The sequence below is a fragment of the Dermacentor variabilis genome, chromosome 3, assembly GCF_050947875.1.
Source record: "Dermacentor variabilis isolate Ectoservices chromosome 3, ASM5094787v1, whole genome shotgun sequence".
NCBI lineage: Eukaryota > Metazoa > Arthropoda > Arachnida > Ixodida > Ixodidae > Dermacentor > Dermacentor variabilis.
Window position 1 is genome coordinate 213,232,288 of NC_134570.1, and position 19,984 is coordinate 213,252,271.

Genomic DNA, 19,984 nt, shown 5'->3' on the forward strand with positions numbered 1-19,984 from the left:
GAAGAGTGGAATTCGCTTCCCTCTAGCATTGCGGCTATCGCTAGAACATCATCATTTCAAACAGCTCTTTGGTCATGCTTAGAAAATTCCACTGTAGAATGATATGCGTTTCTTTTTCGTTTTTTTTTTATTGTGTGCGTGTGGGCCGTAACGTTCCGTGGAATGTTAGATGACATGTTTTGTAACTTCTGAAGGCGCGATTTTTGTTTTGTTTTGTGAGATTTGCTACATGTGCATTATTTGAGTACCTGTTCCTAGCCATTCTTTCCCCTGTCAACTTGTACCTGGCTTATTAACTTGTTTATTCCTGTCTTCAGCCGTTCATATTCTGTGTTGTATATTGTTAAGTTTTCTTTGATGAATCCCCCCCTACGTAACGCCCGCATTGGGCCTTTAGGTTATTGAAATAAAATAAGTATTGTTGGCTTGGATATGTTTGGCACGAGGCCCAAGTCGGTACCCTGTCTTCTAACGCGTTCTTTTGTTTTCGTCTCTGTCTTGAAGGGACGCGCACCGTAACATGCTGCAATGGTGCTTGCGTTGAGCGTATGTGAGGTGAGAAACGCGGTTTTAAAATATCTGTTCACTAACTTGTGCAGTAAACCCATGTTTATAGTATTCGCGCAATAGTAAGAGTCACGAGTATGGCAACCGTAACCGCAAGCGTCACGTTATAGTCGTAACTTGTCGCGACAGCGTAGTTGAAATCCACTGACCCTGCCACTAAGAAATACGTGGCGAGGTATGGCTGATGAATAAGTAATTGCGAAGATTGGTTTTCAGTAAACGTTTGTTACCAAGAACGGCGGGTGCTTATACTACCGTAAATGACGGACGCTTGGCGGCGACTCCAATCATTTACTCGCCACATCACAGATCTACACTAGAATTCAACTGGTTTCACCAACTCTTGCTTATATTCTCTCGCCCCTAAACTGCGACTTTGCCTGCCACCCGACCTCCAGCTTTTCCTCTTTGTCCCCCGCTTCTTTCCCAATCTGCTGAGACGTGCTTCCACTGATGCTTGCTCTTCTTTTTTCTCAATAAATGAAGGCATTCATTCATGCATTCCTGTGTGAGTGCAGAAAATAGCGTGTCTTTATCTACATAACCACCCTCTCTCTCACCTGGACTCTCCAATCGCAAAACAAAGTTGCGGTGTTGCAAATGGCTGGGCGTCACATATACAATTTTCTAGGAATGCCCGGTAGCACAGTGGGCAATTTTCGGTGGGTGACGAGACAGTATATAGAACATCTTCTCTGCAATATCCACACTCAGAGCTCTGCTTCGTGAGCTGCTATTAGCCGCTACTACGAAGTACGAAATGAAAGAAACCTAGCTGGGCTGGTCACGGACAGCTCTTTTTCGATTCGTGATGCGTCCATATAAGGTATATATATTTCTTATATAAGCCTAAATGACAGCGATATAAGTGAGGTGAGTTACGCTAGTTCGTTGGTTTTGACTAACGACGCTCTTCACGCAGCACTTTCGTCTTATGCGTGTTTGCGAACGGGAATAAAAGACAGGAGGGTAACACGCCTTCCTGAAATGAAACATTCGGAATAACTCTTTGTTTGACGGGTAGACATATGTTGAGGGCCCCCGATACGAACCACCTGCAAGTCTGTATCAGCTTGCAAAGAGGAACTCAGATTAAACGTTGTCAAGAGGATAGGCTTTTAATTATCATAAAGATATCTTTACTGAAATTCCTTACCATGAGGTGAAAGCCGACTAATAACCATTTATATTTTCTGTGTTATTAAAACGTCCTGTTAATAAAAGGTTGCTGTGTTTTACAGCCTCCTAAATTAGGTTATAAAAAATAAATTGATGCGGTAAGTGTGTAAACGCAGACGCAAGAAAAGGCCTAGTCCGTTTCCAAGTATTCACTCAATGAAGATGGAGCGCCTCTGTACTCTCACATTGTAGGGATGTCAAGGACAAAACACTTCCAAAGAGTGAGTCACGAATATATCTCATTATAAGGTGAGCTTGCGCTGGAAAAGAAAACGCTCAAAGCGCAACGATGGCTGCGCGCAAAGTGCTTCCTCTGATTCCGATCTACGGATCAAGGCGTCAGTTCGTCAGACTGAAATACTCGTACATTGCAGCGCAATCTCGGGTCCTCAAATGTGACGGCGAATGTAGGCCAGTATTCGCTTCACGCGCGCAATCTGATAAGATAACGCTCTTTCGCTATTGAATCCGTGACAACATACTGGATATTAGAAACACATGCAGGCGCATCTTGAGCTAACTGATAACTTTGGAACTGTGGTTAGACGCTAAAAAAAAAGCTCCCCCCCCCCCTAAAAAAGGAATACAGTTGCTTTCAATATTAGCTGAAAAATAGTGCTTGTCGTTTAAAAAGGGCCTCCAACACTGCACAGCGGCGCCGACATACAGGAAATTCAAGCGCGAACTATCAAACCAGCGTATCGTGGTTCAATGTATCCCAATAGTCCAGGGGCCAGTTCCACCACGGCTACTGTGTCGGAGCTCATATTTCATGTCAGCATTATTTGTCACAAAATCACAGTATTTTTTCTTTAGATCTTATCATTAGACAGCTAAAATACATCCAGCGAAAGCCTCATCTTAATATTTCACTACTTTTTGTTGTAACGTGCACATCCGTGCGATCCATATGTTACAAAGTACTGAAAATGTACCCAATGCTTTCCTCCAGGCAGCAGTTTTTATTCCTTATGATGCCAGGAAAGCGAGCCTGATGCCACCAACGCTCAGGCACTTAATCGGGAGCGCACACAATGTTCTCGCACGCCTTGTGGGATGTACCGTAGCGCTGAGGTGCTTCTTGTATAATATATAAGAATCGGTTGTAAAGGCAGTCGTGCAAGGTTGGGCACATGTGCTTAAGCTCATGAAGTTGATTAGTGCCAAGATAACCTGTCCAAGCTTTCACACTTACTTTATAAGAAGTCTACAACACCATCAATATGCCGGCTGCTTTTAACTGCACGAAACAAAACTATTGACATGATACAAACAATGTTAACATCATTTTATCATTCGAGTGTTCAGATTGGTAATGTCTAGATGCGGAGTAAGTTGAGAAGTTGTTTGCGTAATTAAAAAAGCTGCGTCAATTAAATTTTCAGTAATGGTTCTTACGTGGCTAAAGAAAATGAGAAGTTTGGAGCCCGTCCTCGAGATTATGCAGCCAATCGAAAAACTTTCGACCAAACATGCTTCTGTAAGAGCCATGCAAACAAAAATTTTCCAAGTAAACATTCTTGGAAGGCGTAACTGACGCAGAAAAGGAACATCTGTAAAGCCACAGAAAGAACAGCAGTTCACGACGGGACACAAAGGAGGAACCACACACAAACTGCGCTAACAACTTCAAGCGCTGTTTATGTGATAATGAAGCAGCTAGACCGTCAGTCATTCCTTCCAAACCTGTAAAGCCAACCTGACCACATCTAGCCTTTCGGGATGCTGTCACCAATAGTATGGCCCCGCGAACATATTCCACGTGGCCTTATAGTCGCCTTCCATTTTTATTCATGCTGTTTTCTCGAAAGCAAGCAGTTTAAAGTTTTGGTGTCAATGCGGCAGTGTACGTGTGCCGCCGAAAGCTTGCTTGGTCGCAGAAGCGATTCATGACGGAATGATGGTGCAGATTTAGCGCGCCGCTGGCATCAAGACAATGCGCGGCCGCCGAGGGAAGGAAGATAACGAAAGTGAACAGCTTGGTAGCTGCTCACGGAGCCGCGCCGATGGGGACGGTGCCATCATGACGAAATCTGAGCCGGCGATATTGATGGATGCAGCGTTTTTGTTTTCTTTTATTCTTTTATTCTTTTTTTTTTTTACAGCGCAGTCGTTAAGAGGAAGCTTTAACACGGGCCCTACTCCGACTCGGCCTATTCAAATAGATGTGAAACGCCGAAACGCTTTTCTTAGATAACCCCTGGACCGATTTTAATGAAATTTGTTGGATTCTGGAGAGAAAGGTAAATTCTAGTGACTATCGGAAGCGGAATTTCTATTTAGGGCCTGAATTTTGGTAAAAGATATTCAACAATTCGAAAGTGCGAAAAGTACACGAGCCCGAAGTTTACAAATTATTAACTCCAGATCAAGAACTGATATCGCGGTTCTGTAAACAGCACTCATTAGACAATTCCAATATGCCGATTTATATCTTACGTGAAGTCGTTACGTTGTGAACAAGGGTTGTGGAAAAGCTGTATTTCCATATTACTAAATTTTTTAAGATTCATGCGAAATATATCAATTTTGTCTGCCTTAGATGTGCTGTTAGATGCAATGTACATAATTTTGATATCAGTTTTCTTTGCCGGAAGAGAGTTGTAAACTTGATGGTTTCGTTTTCTTAAAATTTGCAATTTTGGACAATTTTGAATAAACAAATGATGACCTAATTCAAGAATTCGAAACCAACAGACACTAGATTTTAAGTTCTTGTTTTAAATGCAACAAACCTTGTCAAATTAGATGCAGTGGCTGTCGAGAAAAACGAATTCTCCTTTTACATTTACTTAGATAGGACCACCAGAGCTAAAGCTTCCTCTTAAGGGCTACTTTCTCCACTATCGCGTACGCGTGTAGAGCCACATCCTGAAGGTAGCGTAATACCGGCCCGGCCCGCAGTGGTGGTGAAGCACGCGTTCAGCGCTCCCCATATGTGGGCTGATCCCGAATGTAACGCCATGCCGGGGAGACCCGCGGCGGAGGTGAAGCAGGCGTTAAGCACTCCCCATACGTGGGCCGATCCCGAAAACAGTGCAATGCGGGGCCGACATACGGTGGAGGTGCAGTTCACCATTAAGGGACCCACATACACAGCTTTGCAGGTCATGTTTCTTCACATAGTGGAAGGGCACTGAGATTTTTTAGTTATCCGCGTTTGTCCTGCATGCGTCTACGATGAAAACAAGAAGCAGGTATGCCTGGAAAATCTAAGGTGGTGGAAGCAGGTGGTAGCGGAGAGGTTAGCATACTCAGCCCCTGCACGTACTTATATCTGCATTGACATGGGTTCGTGGTAGTGATAGCGACCAAAGCTCTACTTTTTCTGCGTACTCTAGTCATTGTGAAACTAAGGATGTGCTTAGCATGCCCAGTCACTCAATGCAAATTGCAGCAGTTACGAGTGATGAAATCCCGCTGGGGCTGATTGTGAAGAAAGCTTCCTTTCTCTGTCCGCTCTCGCGATGGTGAAGCTAAAAATGAGGAGGAGGCCTGACGGACACAATGTTGATCGTCACCATAACAGAATGGATGGACGACCTGCGGAAACGACAAGGCACACCAAGTTTTTAGCACTTAATTTGTCCTACAGTAAAGCGCTACAATGGCTAGTATGCCCTCATGGGAATGGTAGACCGAACTGCTTCTCACTGCTAACACTGGACTGATACTAAGAAAATACTCCGTCCGCAGGCACCACGCTACACAGAAATTAGCAAAACAATGTCAGTTTATAAACTGATATTGCCAATTATCTGGTGTCCTTCTTGTGTGTGTGGAGGGCATAAAGGTCCTGGCAATGAAATGGTAGTATTTTCGTTTTTGCTGCAGTTGCACACAAACAAAATTCTTTGAAGTAATGCGACAGCGATCTACCGGCGGAGAAGACCAATCCACAAATTAAAAATAATTGCTGGTTTCAGATCTTCCAATTTACTTTGCGCTTAGCTACCATCTGTTATATTTTTCTTTTTGTGCTCTTATAAAGAAGAAAACTCCACATTACTACAATATCAACAACCGTACACAAAATAGACTGGCTTTGAAGCTGTGACCACGCACCGCACTTTTCTACATTTAGCACATGTAGTATTGGGCAACACGTTTGAACAAAATGATTAGGTTTTCGGTCAAAGCTCTGTGACAGGCGGGAAAAACTCGTTGTCATGCCCGGTCGAAACAATACCTTCTGAAATCTTATTTACTTATATTCATTTTTGAAAAATTACTATAACCGTTTATACATTTGCTTCGTATGAGTTATACACTAGCTTGCCTCGTCAATCTCAAAAATCTATTCTCTTTTCGGGAGACGGCCTACGTGAAAAACGACGCAACATGACAGTAAAACATCCAGCAAGGCTCTATCCAATGATTGGCGAAATAGTGCGCTGAGAGCGTGTCGACTAGCGTGCGAGTGAAAGTTGAATTATGATAGTTGTCAGCTTGTGTTGCCTCTAGCACGAGCGAGTAGTGTTAGCAATGACATTGGTGTGAAAATGGTCAGCTCAGTCTGCGATTTGCTCATGTGATCTCCGCATTGAACGTCGCAGTTGTCACGATGAGAGTACTTCTGTGACATTATCAGCCCAGTGGGCTGGGAAGGCTCGAGTGGTAGCTCACCTTGAGGAGTATCAGGTAACAATTATTAATATACATACTTTTACGATGATCAAAAAGATGCAGAAACACCACTGGTGTTGTCTAACTATTCGTAAACAGGCCCCCCAAATATCGATTGGCCCACCCCCAAACATTAGATAGGCCCACCCCCAAATTTCAAGTTGGCACACCCTCAAATTAAAATTGGCCCAGCCCCCAATTTTAAGTCGGCCACGCCCGATTTTTTTTCGCCCAGCCTTAAACTTGGAGTTGGCCCATCCCCAATTTCAATTGGGCCACCCCTAATTTTCAAGTTGGTCCACCCACGAATTTCCATAAATCGTCCCCCAAAATTCCAGTCGAAGCACCCCAAAATTTAGGTTGGCCCACCCCCATATCGCCCCCAAGTTCAGATTGACCGACCCCGAGATTGCCCCCACATTTAGGTAGGACCAACCCCATATCACCCCCAAATACAGATTGGCCCGCCTCCACAACACCGCCAAATTTACATTGGCCCACTCCAACACCACCTGCAAATCGAGGTTGACCCACCCCCATATCAGCCCCAAACTAATGCTAGCCCATCCCTCGATCACCTCAAATTTAGGATGGCCCACCGCAAATCATACCCCAATATAGGTTAGTCCACCCATCACCTTTCCCCCCCCCCCCCAAATTCAGCTTGGCCCAGCCAAACATCACCCCCATGGTTAGGTTAGCGCGTCCCCATGTTACCTTCAAATTTAGGTTGGCCCACCTCGATATCATCCTCAAATCCAGGTTGGCCCACCCCCATATCAGCCCCAAACGTAGCCTGGCCCACCCGTCTATCACCTCAAATTTAGGATGGCCCACCGCAAATCACTCCCAAATTTGGCTTAGCCCCCCTAACCCCCCCCCCCTCGATTCAGCTTGGCCCAGCCCCATATCACGCCCATGGTTAGGGTGGCCCACCCCCCATATCACCCCCAAATTTAGGTTCTCCCACCCCCATATTATCCCCAAATCCAGGCTGGCCCACCCCCATATTCCTCCAAACTTAGGCTTACCCACCCCTATATCACCTCAAATTTAGGTTGGGCCACCCCCATATCAGCCTCAAATTCAGCTTGGCTCACTACCATTTCACCCCAAATTTAGGTAGGGCCACTCCCATATCACTGCTAAATTCACCTTGGCCCAAATTTATGCTGATGCCACTTCCAATTTCAAGTTGGTCACCCTAACCCTTTTTATGAAGACCTATATATTTATATGGGAAATGCGTCAAGCTTTTGGCGTTACAGGTACGATATTGCACGATCTTGCTACCAAATTGCTGGGGTACTCGACAAAGAATGCTGCGCATTAAAAGCAAATGCACCGAACGAAGGACATTTATTCAAATGGTTTTTTACGGCCACACCTACGGATTGATACCACTTGGCTGTAGGGAACACATTAACAGTAGCTACTAATCCAGACGGTGCACATCTCCTAGTTGGTACATTTCTTATTTGGATGAATATTTAGAAATAATTAACGTTCGGGCAGCGACTCAGCCTAGCAGACCCTTTGTTCCACACGAATGTTGCATAGGAATGGCACTGGCCACCGGGTAACATTGTGGCACAGTTGGACGTCATTCGCTCGGAGTGTGTGCCATTAAGGACAGCCGAAAGTCGAAGAAAACGGACCTTCCAGAAGAATGCAATAAGAATAGCCATCTTGTTCTTGCAGGTCCCACGCTACAAGCACGAAAGTTCTTTTTTTTTTCATAACACAAAGCCATGCGCAAGCTTCTAGTTATGTTGTCCAATGAATAAAACCTTCATAAAAGCGATGACTTAACAAATGAACACGATACTGCTACGTTTTCTGAAGGAAAAACAGAAAGCATAATATTTCAAGAGCACCACTGGAAAACCAGAACCGAAAGCAATTCTTGAGTTTTGTGTTTATGCCATTTGATAGGAGACTATAAGCCCTATGCGGCTTTCAAAAAATGCGCTGCTGAAAAACCAAAACCGAAAGCAAATCTTGGGTTTTGTGATTCTGCCATCTAGTGAGAGACTACAAAACTAGGTCCTATGCTGCTTAAAAAAAAAAAAAAACGCTGCGAAGGGGGAATCGAACCACGGCCGCCCGTGATGCGGGACGAAAGGTGCTCGCTATTCTACCACTCGGCCACGGCTACCGAGGCTTCGCCAAGGGGTACGCTTATGTTTTTATAGATACCACGGCAATTTTCACGACAGTGTTACAAAAATCGCTTTCGGGAACAGTCTTACGCCATATGTGGAGAGTCGAGAGAGGCATCAATCGAAAGCTGAGTCTCCGGACTACATACGCTGCACTGCGTATTACGATAGACGGGATAGTTTTATTACAGTCATCGTTCTTGCCTCAAAAATCGAGCACAAATTTTCGTCGTTTCCATAGGCTTCCATTGCTAAAACTTTAAGTGCTGTGGGAACAAAATTTTTACGTGCCATAGAGTGATCACTGCATTTGGCTCGTGTGGATTGTCTTCCAGAACACGTCTGTCACCTGCGTTTTTTGATAATCGACCTGCAGCTTTTGTTATTCGCGAAAAACCCGCTTGTTCCATTGAAAACGCGCTAGCTTCGTGCCGGGGCCGCTTGGGGCGCTAGTTCGTACGTGTCCAGAAAAGCTGGATATGTTTCTGCATGTTGAAGGCCGACCGGAGCGTGGCTCGCTCTCCACCAATGTGCAGCCGTCTTTAACCTGGCTGAACCACTTCTTAATCTATGGGCTGCTCATAGCATCGTCACCAAAAGGCATCTGAATCTTCCGAATGGTTTCCGCTTGGCTGTCGCGCAGTTTCTTGCAAAAATTTGATGCAGTACTGCTGCTCCAGTCGCCCCGCCATTTTCCTCGCAATAAAAAAATCGACGAGAGCACTGCGCACTATGTGACTCAAACGCTGCGTCCCAGCGACTGACGCTATGGGCAGGCGTGAAAAAATTCGCGCATGCGCACGAAGGTTCAAGGTCAGCTGATGCAAGCGCGCTTGTTTCATATCCACCAGTTGTTCGCAAAAAAATAAGGTCGGATACTTTTCTAACATACCTCGTGTACATATATATATATATATATATATATATATGGTTGCGGAAGCTGGTCGGGCCTTTCTCCCTACCCTCCTGGAAAAATGAGAACTCTCCACCTATGGATACCGTAATGCACTCATCCATGCTTAGAAAAGATTACAATGATGTTTAGCGAACAGAAAACGCGGGTTGACTCCACAGAGTTGCAAGTTGGTCACAGGCTGCTTAGTGGCAGGCCACGTCAGACGTCCATGGTGTCACAGGCTCTCACCTATCTGGCTCTTGTGTGCTCACGCACGCAACCACACCCCCTTTCTTTTTTTGTCCGCAGATTAACCAACTCAGTCAATAATTGTACTCACGGTGATCGATGTACTCGCAAATAGGGCCGTGGCGCCTGTGTTTCACCGAGTACAGCTTGGAGAAGCAGCTACAGTGTTGTTGCCAGTTGTCCGCAATGCACTTGCTGCTGCACTCCTGAGAAATCGAGCAGAAAAATGGATCACTTGTTTATTATGTTTTGTTTTACCTGCAGCTAAATAGCAGAAATGCGCGCAACAGTATTGTATGCATGTAAAAGAATTTTTTTCGCATCTCAGGAGAGACAAGAATGTCACTTCTACCGAAGAGTGAAGCAGTGACCGCGATTGCAAGGTACGACTTGAGCTTTAGGTTCCGCATCTGCGGAATTGCTATGTGTGCCAGACACAACGCGGCGCTGATGGCAGTGGCGCTGGGCTTGACGAGGCCAAAAGGCGGAACGGTGTCGCTATAGGTCTGTTTCTGTGCAGCGATTCGTAGGGTAGCCAACCAGACGTTATTCTGGTTAACCTCCCTGCCTTCTGCTTTTCTCTTTCTCCCCAGAAGTTCCACGAGACTGCGCTTGGCAAATGGCTACGGAGCGGCATGTGGAAAACAGAAGCGCAGCTCTGGCTCCCTGCGGGAGCCGTTACAGTTAACTCTATGCTTAACTAGCGAGGCACGGCACCACGTGTGCGGCAGAAGCCGCGCCAGCTAAATAAGCTGCCTAAACCACGTGACCACCTGGTCTCGGTTGCCTTTCCAGGTCGAAGCTGAGAGCAGCTCTCAGTGGTGGCTCAGTGCTCTTAAAGAACCTGTCCAATGAAAGGCGCGCCGCAAGAGCGCTCTGGAACGCCCGTAAACACCAAGCCGAGTGTACCTATAGAGTAGAGTGACTGATTTGCACAGCGGGCACGCACCTCGGACTGGACGACGCCGTCTGCGTAGCTGTACTCGCCGCTCTTGCTGTCGTACTGGCTGCACATTGTCTCGTATGGGGGTGGCAGGGACAGCACCTCCTCCTGCGCACAGCGTCACACACGTGCGATAAAGCGGAGGAACACATTGAGCTCCTTTCTAGCTCGTAACCTGTATTGGCAGCGTTTGCGTATGCACCATGTTCTCCACACAGTTTTTGATAAGTGATTCGCTATTTCAAAGCCACATAAGTCTCGTTCGCTCCATCCGCGTTGTGCACCGTCTGGTCAACCCGCTCGCTGACGCAACTGCCGTGTGATTGTGATATCTCAGACGGCACAGGTCACACTGATAGCGGACACACTGAGTTCAATTCCTTCGGTGACAACGTCTAGTAGCAACAAAATTAAATTTGAAATCAAGGGTTTGACGGCATGCCGTCTTGCCGGGAAGAGGCATGATGCAAGAAAAGGAATGATGACCACGAACATTAAATTAGGGTTTACAGCTGAGGTGGTAATGCGGACTTGCCGATGATCCAATATCAGTAGACGTACAGTTCGCTGCGGACGAGGAAAAAGATGTGACAGGACACAGTCAGCACTAATACACACAACAGTCTAGTTTAAATCTCGTCGACGTCTTCATATCAGGCAAAGAGTTTGCAGCACATTCTAGCCCAGGTTTTTACACACGTGTATCGCTATTGAATTTAATTTCTTTAGCAGATAAGGAAATCGGTACTGTGCGGATACATTCCTTCCTCACGTTAACAGGTTTCCGGCTCTTCATTTTTTGTGCAGTCAAGCAACATGGGCTCACATGCAAAATCCGTGTAGTGCGTTCACACACGTTGCTGCGGTTAGAGTGCGGCCAGCCAAGCACCCCATTCATTGCTCGCCATATATTCGTGCTCGCGCAGTCTTACAATTTATGCAGCGGCCTCTCTGCCCCGCGACAAACGATATCGGTATGCTGTAGACTACACCGTCGACACAGTCTAGTGCCGACTGCCAGCCCTCGGAGACAAGCAACACTGCTCAAATTCGGGTGGTATTCGTGACTTTGACGCGAACGTGCTGGTGATCGTTAAGCCATATAAGAGTCGCTACGGAACACGCACCTGGAATGCGGAGATGAGGTATCTCTCGCCGTAGGTGAATATAAACGGGTTCAACATGCCGGCCGTGAAGAGTCCCTGTTCGTGCAGCAGCGCCGAGAGCGGCGCCACCTCCTCCTCCTCGTCGCTGCGCTCACGCTGTACCGCTAGCGACAGCTCCAAGCCTGCGACACCGAAGGCTTTGTTGTTTGAAGTGGCGTGGCTCAGCGGCCATGGTGTTGTGCTGCTAGGCACGTCACGGAACCAAATCCGGGACACAGCCGGCTGCATTTCTATGGGAGCGAAACGCCAAAACGCCCGTGTCTCGTGCATCGGGGTAAGTTTTGTATCGGAACACACCTTTTCCTTGTGTACGCGTTCTTTTGTTTCGCCGGCACCCCCTTTTTCTAGTTCATCATGCACCAACTGGGGCCCAAGAGCTTGAGCTAGTGCTCTGCTTTGTCTCCTTTCGTTAAACCGCTCCGGGCGTGGGCGCGCCAAAGCGTGTTGAACATTTGCAAGCAAGCGTCCTTCCTTCTTTCGCAAAGCCTTCCTCTTAGCACAAGCGTAACACGAATTTACTATCCTTAAGTATAACAACTTCAGTAATAACTTTGTTTTATTTCCATTGCTAGACTAAAATGTGGCTTTTGCCGACACATTACACAGTTCGCTTTCTTATCGAAGTTACTTTTACTCCCTCCGGACAGCATTTTTCAAAGACTACGAAACAGTCATGCACAGCTTGTAACACATCAGATACACAGCTACGGCCACGGCATGACTTAGCCGAAGCTCCTGCATGTTTTCAACACAAATTAAATATAATTGCCTCAAGCACGTGAGATCTGTGTGCCTACGCTTAGTGGATGCACACAAATGTTTATTGAGGGTACTAAAGAAACGAACATAGTTTATCTTGAGAAAATTCTTCCTTTAGCCTGCAGAAACCAATTCTGTTGAAATTACGAAAAACTGTGATTCAGGGTAAACTAAGAAGAAAACAGTTTTTCCTCATTTAAAGATTGCTATAGTCTCTGTCCAAAGGAATTGTCTCTAGAAGAAATACAAATTGACGCTTTCTTTAAAGGTATACTTTAGACTAATGTTCTCAATAGGACCTCCGTTGAAACTATATTTAATGAAGTCAGCTATAAATTCATTGTGCCGAGGTGTTTCGACATCCTAATGACTAAATTCAATAAGCAGTGAAGCTCAATTTAGTGTTTTTTTAAAACTTCATTAAAACTCAATAGATGCCTAGTATAAACTGCAATTCTGGTATAGGACAGCTTGTGAGATTTCTCACATCAGCGTTTAGGCGATATCATTCCCTATGATATATCATAATTTCAGTTGAAGCACACATCCGTGAAACGTGTTTGTGCAACATATGTACCTTCAGGAAAACACACGGAAGGCCGGAGATGGAAATTCAAGACGATGGGGAAAACGAGAACAAGGTAAACATTTTTCTCGTTTTGCTGATATCTACCTATAGGCCTTCGAGCTCCTAGTGGGAGTCGGTGGGAGTGGGCGTGTGGCACTTACGATATTTCCATGGCTCGCTGCAAGACCAGTAGGAATGGGAATGGTTATCGTCACGTTCCGATGAGAGGTGGAAAGTGAAACACATCGCCTTCCAATTTGACGTGTATGTGAGCCGCCACCTGAAAGCCGAGAAAACCAAGAAAATCGCTCTGTGTAGGCGGCACTTCCCACAAAAAATTCAGCGTATGCATTACTGAAAAACTGGCACCTTTGCCCGACAGGCGAAGCATCGATTGCGATAGGATATTAGTGGTCAGCTATACGAAGCAAATATAGTTGTTTTATCTGTCGTATAAACTTGCAAACGTTGACTTGTTAACTATATTAACAAGCATGGTGTCACACGCGAGTAAGCAAACATGAACACATCTCACTCGGTGACCCCGGGAACTCACTGTCAAAACGCTGCAATCAGGAAGCGCGGCAGCAGCAGCGAGGGAATTTCGTGCTGCCTTTTGCTTGAACGCGAAGTAACCGGCGAAAACACAGCCCGCACGAAGCTATCAGCACTCGGCGCGCATTCTGTCCCTTCGCAGATCGCTTTCAATATAGGGCACGCGCCATATGCAGCAGCCACCGTAATAAAACGTCCCCCTCTCTCCTCCTGATGCCTTGCGCACGATGGAAGACGGCGCGCTTCCTTCCCGCTTTCCTCCCTTGCCCACGCGAGATTGAGACGCCATCGTCGGCTCATTCTCCCACGCTTTCTGTCACAGATGCAGTATAGAGCGCGCAGCGGCGATGTTATCGCCTTTGGACTTGATACGGAACATCACGGCGACGGCATAAATGCGCTTAGAGTGTCCATATCCTCGTGAGTTACAGCTAAGGAGATTTGTCCAACATATTGGACATCAAATACTGCTCTACCTTGCGTCTGCGGCATATTTCGCCCCGTAAAAACCAGCCCAATATTTTGGACAGCTGCTAGCGCCATCTATGAGGTTTTGCCGAAGTTGTGCCATTGAATCATGAATTAAAGGATACGATATGTCGGCGTTAAGCGGAGCGGTGTTTTCGGCGACCGCTGGAGAAGTTAGTGGTGTTTATAGTGTTTTTGACCGTTTTAACGTGATATGTAGGATTAACTGTAAAAATAATGATACAAGGAGTAGGCTGAATGGAAAAGTTTAGTTGCATGTACGCCGAAATGAAGTGGATAGGGTCCCAAAAAAACAAGGTCGAATGCTTGATATGAAAGGCTTTCGTGTCATGCCGTGGGCCAAGAACATTACTGAAATAACAAGCACCTTTCATCTCTTTTTTTTTCATCTTTGTTGTCTGCGCATGATGTCTTGAAAGTTTCAGGAAAATCTGTGAACCTAAAGCTAATCCGTAAGTCAGGTGGATGTAATTGCTATCGCAGTAATAACTAATATCTGTGTAGTCAGAACTGTTTGAGGTGAACAGCACACAGGGTGTTTCAGCTATAATACACTATGCAAAAAACATTAATATAAGTGAAAAAAATCAAGTACATACTGTACACAGTCCAGTTCGGCAGCAGACAGTACTTTCTGCTGATTATATTCAGTTAGTTTTTTTATGTTATTTATGCTAAATCGTGCATTACTGCCCAGGCTATCAGGGTGTGAGTTAAAGAGTTGTGAACAAGGATCAGAAACATAAATATGGAATGCTTCCAGCTCGGCAATATTTGCGTGCTTATTGTTGTAGGTAACATGCAGTCACCTAGAAATAATACATTGAATACTTACGCCCACAGCAGAAGCGGCAGAAACAAACAGGAAAACTCTTGGAGTTTCGTCTTGCAGTGGCTGAATCACTCGTTGAACTTGGCCACATGAATGAAAATGCGGGTAGCGACAGCGAAACCGAGTGGGTAACGCCATCGAAGCGCTTAATCGAAGCGCCTGCTTAATTAAAACAAAAGCGCTGAACCAGGAGGCCCGGGAGATCTGAACAATGCCGCGTCACTCACACCCGCCAGAAACATGAGCCGCCAGAAACAGGCTTAGTGAGAGCTGCCAAGAGACGTTATGGCGTCAAACATAACTGAACGCCTTTGTTTCCACGAGGCGCGAGCAGCTGTCGACGCCCGTCCCGTGCCACCGCTCCACCATCAGAGCAACGCGAACTGTTTCGGGCGACTGGCAAAGGGGTGGCCATCGAACCAATGTCTTTAGAGAAGAGCAGATTTCTTTCGTTCTTTCGACAGTTTTCGTCGCAAATCGGGCGCTGGTTGGTGGACAGACTCGGCAACAAAGTTTGTTCGTTAGTTCGTTCGCTCTCTCTCTCTCTCTCTGGTTCGTACTCTCGTTTTTTTCGTTCTGAGCCGTGCTCACTAAGGGGTTGCTAAAAGCAGCGCCTCTTCGTTTTCGCGATCACTCTCGGTCTCTCTTGTTCATGCTATCGTTCGTTCGTTCGTTCGTTTGGGCGGGCGGGCTATTCGCGTAGATTGACAATCATCGTCGAGGGTTTATGCGCATTTTTTCTTTTATTGTGAGCACCTTCCAGCAAACGAGCTAGCCTCAAAGTCAGTGAGCCTTTCTTTGGCGTCCTTCTCTGTTGGTTTCATGCCGTGGTAACTTGCAAAAATATGCGGATCCCAAGGACCGCGATAATTGATGGAAGCGAAGCTTCTTCGGTGCAGATATTAAACTGGATGCGTTAATACTGAATATGTTGACGTTATGTGATGTTTAAATAAGGTTGTTACTATGCCACACCATGCTTACGTTGTTTAGATGTTCTGTCGACGCCATGAACCTTATGGGATTGTTTCTATTTAATTAATGCAGGAGTATGAGTTGGAGTACCTTATTTATTTTTTGAACAAAGTGAATTATTTTCACTGCTGCACATTGAAGCTTGTCGCAACCCGGACAGCTTCTAGAACGCTTTCGATGCCGAAATACTGTCAGTCTCACGGCGCAGGTAGCATTTAAAAAGGGATTGAATGCATGCTGAGAAATATAGGCCGTAATCTTTGACGTTGCACGCCATGTACACTACTTGCAAAAATAGAATAAATTGCACTTCTCAATGGATGTGATAGCAAAGGGCCATTGCCTTCGCATTGAACAGTACGAACCACGTACAAGACGGAAGCTCACAGAATTGAGGCTTTCTGTGATAAATAGTAGTCGAACAGAAGGAATGGAAGAGGGGGAGGAAGTGAGCTACGCGTACATAAAAAAAGAAAACGGCCATCTTGGCCGAAGCACTGACTGCGACAGCAACGTTTAGCGTTTGGCTTGAACTTCTCGGAGGGTGTGCGCGAGGCCGACTAAGGCAAACGCTACATACGCAGATGGGCCAAATTTCTGGCACGCTTGAAAGCTTTAACGCTCTATGTAATGATATTGCACAGGCGTTGTCACACCGCCCGCACTGAGCCTCACCAGTATAATGACATCATTTTCAGGTTTGAGAACTGATATTGTTTGCAGTTTTAATAATTTAGTCTAGAAGATGTAAGATAAAATACATTCGCTGTGAATGTTCTGTTTCATACTTGTTTGTGGGCTGCCATTATGAATATTCTGAAGAATAATTTAGTCGAGAACGTAAGACCTCTTATGAGCAGCTTTAGTTATTGAATAGTGTAGCAAGAGAGAGAGAGAGAGAAAGCAAGGATAGCAAAGGCAGGGAGGTCAACCAGAAGAGCATCCGGTTTGCTACACTACACTGGGGGTGGGGGAAAGGGGAATATAAAAAGGAAAAGGGGAGAAAGTTAGTACTGAGTGCGTGTGGGCGGGGCACTATATACAGGGGCACTATAAACGGTATCTTAAGCTGGTGCACTTCAAGTATTGCACTAATGCACGATTCGAATTTCGTGCCAGTGACGGGTGTGGCCTCGATCCGAGTATCTCTGAATCTGTGAACGGTCTTAAGTCCAGTCGGTGTAAAGTTTCCCGCAGAGAGAGGCGTTGTACATCGTAGCAGGGGCAGGTACACAATAGGTGTTCGATGGTCTCCTCGCACCCACAGGAATGGCACATCGGGCTCTCGGCCATTCCGAAACGATAGGAGTACGAGTTCGTGAACGCTACTCCCAGCCACACGCGGTACAGCAAGGTTGCTTCGCCGCAGGAAAGGCTAGATGGCAGTTGCAGCCGTAGCGTTGGGTCCAGTTTATATAATCGGCAATTGAAGGCACTTGTACTCCAGAGATCTTGTGACTTTTTGCGTGCATGTAGGCGAAGTTCCCTGGCAGCGTCCGACGTCGCCAAAGGTATTGAACGCGTCTGGGTATCTTCGTGGGTAGACCGGGCAACCTTGTCAGCTAGGTTGTTGCCGACGATGCCACAGTGAGCAGGAGTCCATTGAAATATGATGGTGTGCCCTCTTTCCAGAGCATGGTGGTGCACTTGCCTCATGTCAGATGTCATCTGCTCGTAAGTTCTGTGACGTAATGCAGACTTGATGCTGTGAAGGGCTGTCTTAGAGTCACAAAATACGACCCATTTGTCTGTTGGCTCTTCGCTGACGTACATCATAGCGGCATGGAGAGCTGCAAGCTCTGCCGATGTAGATGTAGTCGTATGTAACAATTTGGATTTAACTGCAACCTTCTTGGCTGGAACGACGAATGTGGCAGTTGAGCTTGTACGGGAGGTTGAACCATCGATATATATATGTATGTGGTCATGATACGTCTAGTGCAGTAGTAAGAGCCTAAGTTGCTTCAGAGCCGGCGATGGATGATCGGACTTTTTGTAATTCCAGGAAGAGCAAAATTCACTTGAGGCTGGCGTAGGCACCATAGTGGAGATGAAGGCTTCGTAACCGATGTAAAATATGACGGTATGCACTCTTTATGAACGTTAATCACTCTTGAAAAGGACGCTTGAGGACTTTCGGCTGGTAGGGAGGCCAAATGATGGTCGGGGATCCTTGACAGTTGGCAAATATGCGCTCTGAGAGAGTCTGCAGCTACGTGTGTCTGGATCATATAGTCCCCAGCGATGGCAATTGTTGCTGCTGTTGACGTGCACCGAGGCAGCCCTAAACACGTGCGTGGGGCTTGACCTTGTATGCTCTCCAAAGCGCGAAATTTCGTCTTGCATGCCTTTGACAACACTGGTAGACTGTAACGTAGGAGTCCGAGAAACAGTACCCTGTAGAGTTGCATCATAGAACGGACTGGTGTACCCCAGTTTTTCCCGCAGAGAAATTTAAAGACCTGAGCAAATGCAACTAATTTTTTCTTTAGATAGACGCAGTGAGGGCTCCACGAGAGGTTGCGGTCAATGATTACACCCAGAAAGCGATGTGTCTTAGCATAGGATACAGCTTGACCATTGGTTGAAACTGGATACGATGATATTTGTTTGCGCGTAAAGCCAACCAATACGCACTTTTCAGTAGACACGCTGAGGCCTTGTTCTCGGAGATAAGACGTCGTCATTGTTGCCGCCCGCTGAAGCCTGGCTTGTACCTGAGGGGGAGTCACCGCAGAAGCCCAGATGCAAATGTCGTCAGCGTGTAATGAGACCGCGGTAGGTACTCCGCTAGTCCTACCAAGACGAGGTTGAACAGAATGGGGCTTAACACTCCACCCTGCGGCACACCACGGCAAATGTAATGTTCCCAAGTTGGGACGTCTTCAGTCTGTAAGAAAAACACCCCTCAGCCAAATAGTTCCGAATCCCTTGATACATCCGGCCACCAACTCCAACAGCCTCAATTGAGTTAAGGATGCCCTCATGGGCGACGTTGTCGTATGCTCGTTTTATATCTAGAAAAAGTGCCAATGATAGGCGCTTGAGGCTTTTTTTGATTTTGGATCCAGGTAACGATGTCAATGACTTTGTCAATGGACGAGCGACCTCGACGAAAGCCCGCCATGGCGTCCGGATAGATGTTGAATTGTTCTAGGTACCATTCCAAGCGAGCAAGAATCATTCTTTCCACCACTTTGCCGACGCAGCTCGAAAGCGCAATCGGACGATATGATGAGATCTCAAGCGGAGACTTTCCAGGTTTCAGAATGGGGATCAAGCGGCTCGTTTTCTAATGTCTAGGAACGGCGCCGTTCTGCCAAGACTCATTGTAGTAGCTGAGCAACTCATCACGTGCGTCATGTCCAAGGTGGCATAGGGCAGCATACGTGATGCCATCAGGTCCTGGTGACGAAGAACGCCTGCAGGTCGCCAACGCCGCACCGAGCTCTTCGAGTTAAAATAGCACGTGCCTACACGTAGCACGGGTACACGTGCCTCAGGGATCTCATTCAATGCTGCGTCAGTAATGATGGCCACGGACCCAGCAACCCGTGCACAGAAGTCTTCAGCCACTTGGAGTTCCGAGCGGAGTTGGTAGAGGGCCAGAGCAGCGAAGGGCTTCCTTTGATGCGCAGATGAGCGAAGACCCCTAACCGTTCTCCATATGTGCGAGAGTGATTTTCGGGGATCAAGCGACTGACAGAAAGTTTTCCATCGCTTGTCTTCCAATTTATCCATGCGACGCTGGACTTTCTTCTGTATGCGTCGTGAAGCCCTCAAATCCAAGACGCATTTCGTACGCCTATACCTCCTCTCCGCCTGTAGGCGTGCCGCACGCAGCCTCTCCAGTTGCATATCCAAGTCAGTTCACCTTGCTTACCTTGTGAGCGAGCGGATGCATGTTTTCAATGCCTCTGCGATTGCATCTTCGATAGTGTGTGGAAGACGTTCCCGACATGCGTCATCCATACCCTTCTTAAACTTTGTCCAATCAACTGTACGCAAGACAGTAGAGG

The 19,984-nt window shown here is 46.5% G+C and overlaps 1 protein-coding gene and 1 long non-coding RNA gene across 2 annotated transcripts in view; one reads left to right on the forward strand and one right to left on the reverse strand.

The window, feature by feature from the left end:
* Positions 1-19,984, reverse strand: part of LOC142576620 (uncharacterized) — a 181,330-nt gene that overhangs the window by 131,659 nt on the left and 29,687 nt on the right. Inside the window, exons 4-7 of the mRNA XM_075686823.1 lie at positions 13,276-13,394; positions 11,749-11,909; positions 10,628-10,729; positions 9,770-9,884 (exon numbers count right to left, since the gene is read on the reverse strand). Of these exons, the coding sequence (XP_075542938.1) occupies positions 9,770-9,884; positions 10,628-10,729; positions 11,749-11,909; positions 13,276-13,394 (497 nt within the window). The remainder of the gene's footprint in view (positions 1-9,769; positions 9,885-10,627; positions 10,730-11,748; positions 11,910-13,275; positions 13,395-19,984) is intronic.
* LOC142576621 (uncharacterized) overlaps positions 14,276-19,984 on the forward strand; it is a 35,461-nt gene continuing 29,752 nt past the window's right edge. The window contains exon 1 of the long non-coding RNA XR_012826888.1: positions 14,276-14,310. This is a non-coding gene — a long non-coding RNA (uncharacterized LOC142576621). The remainder of the gene's footprint in view (positions 14,311-19,984) is intronic.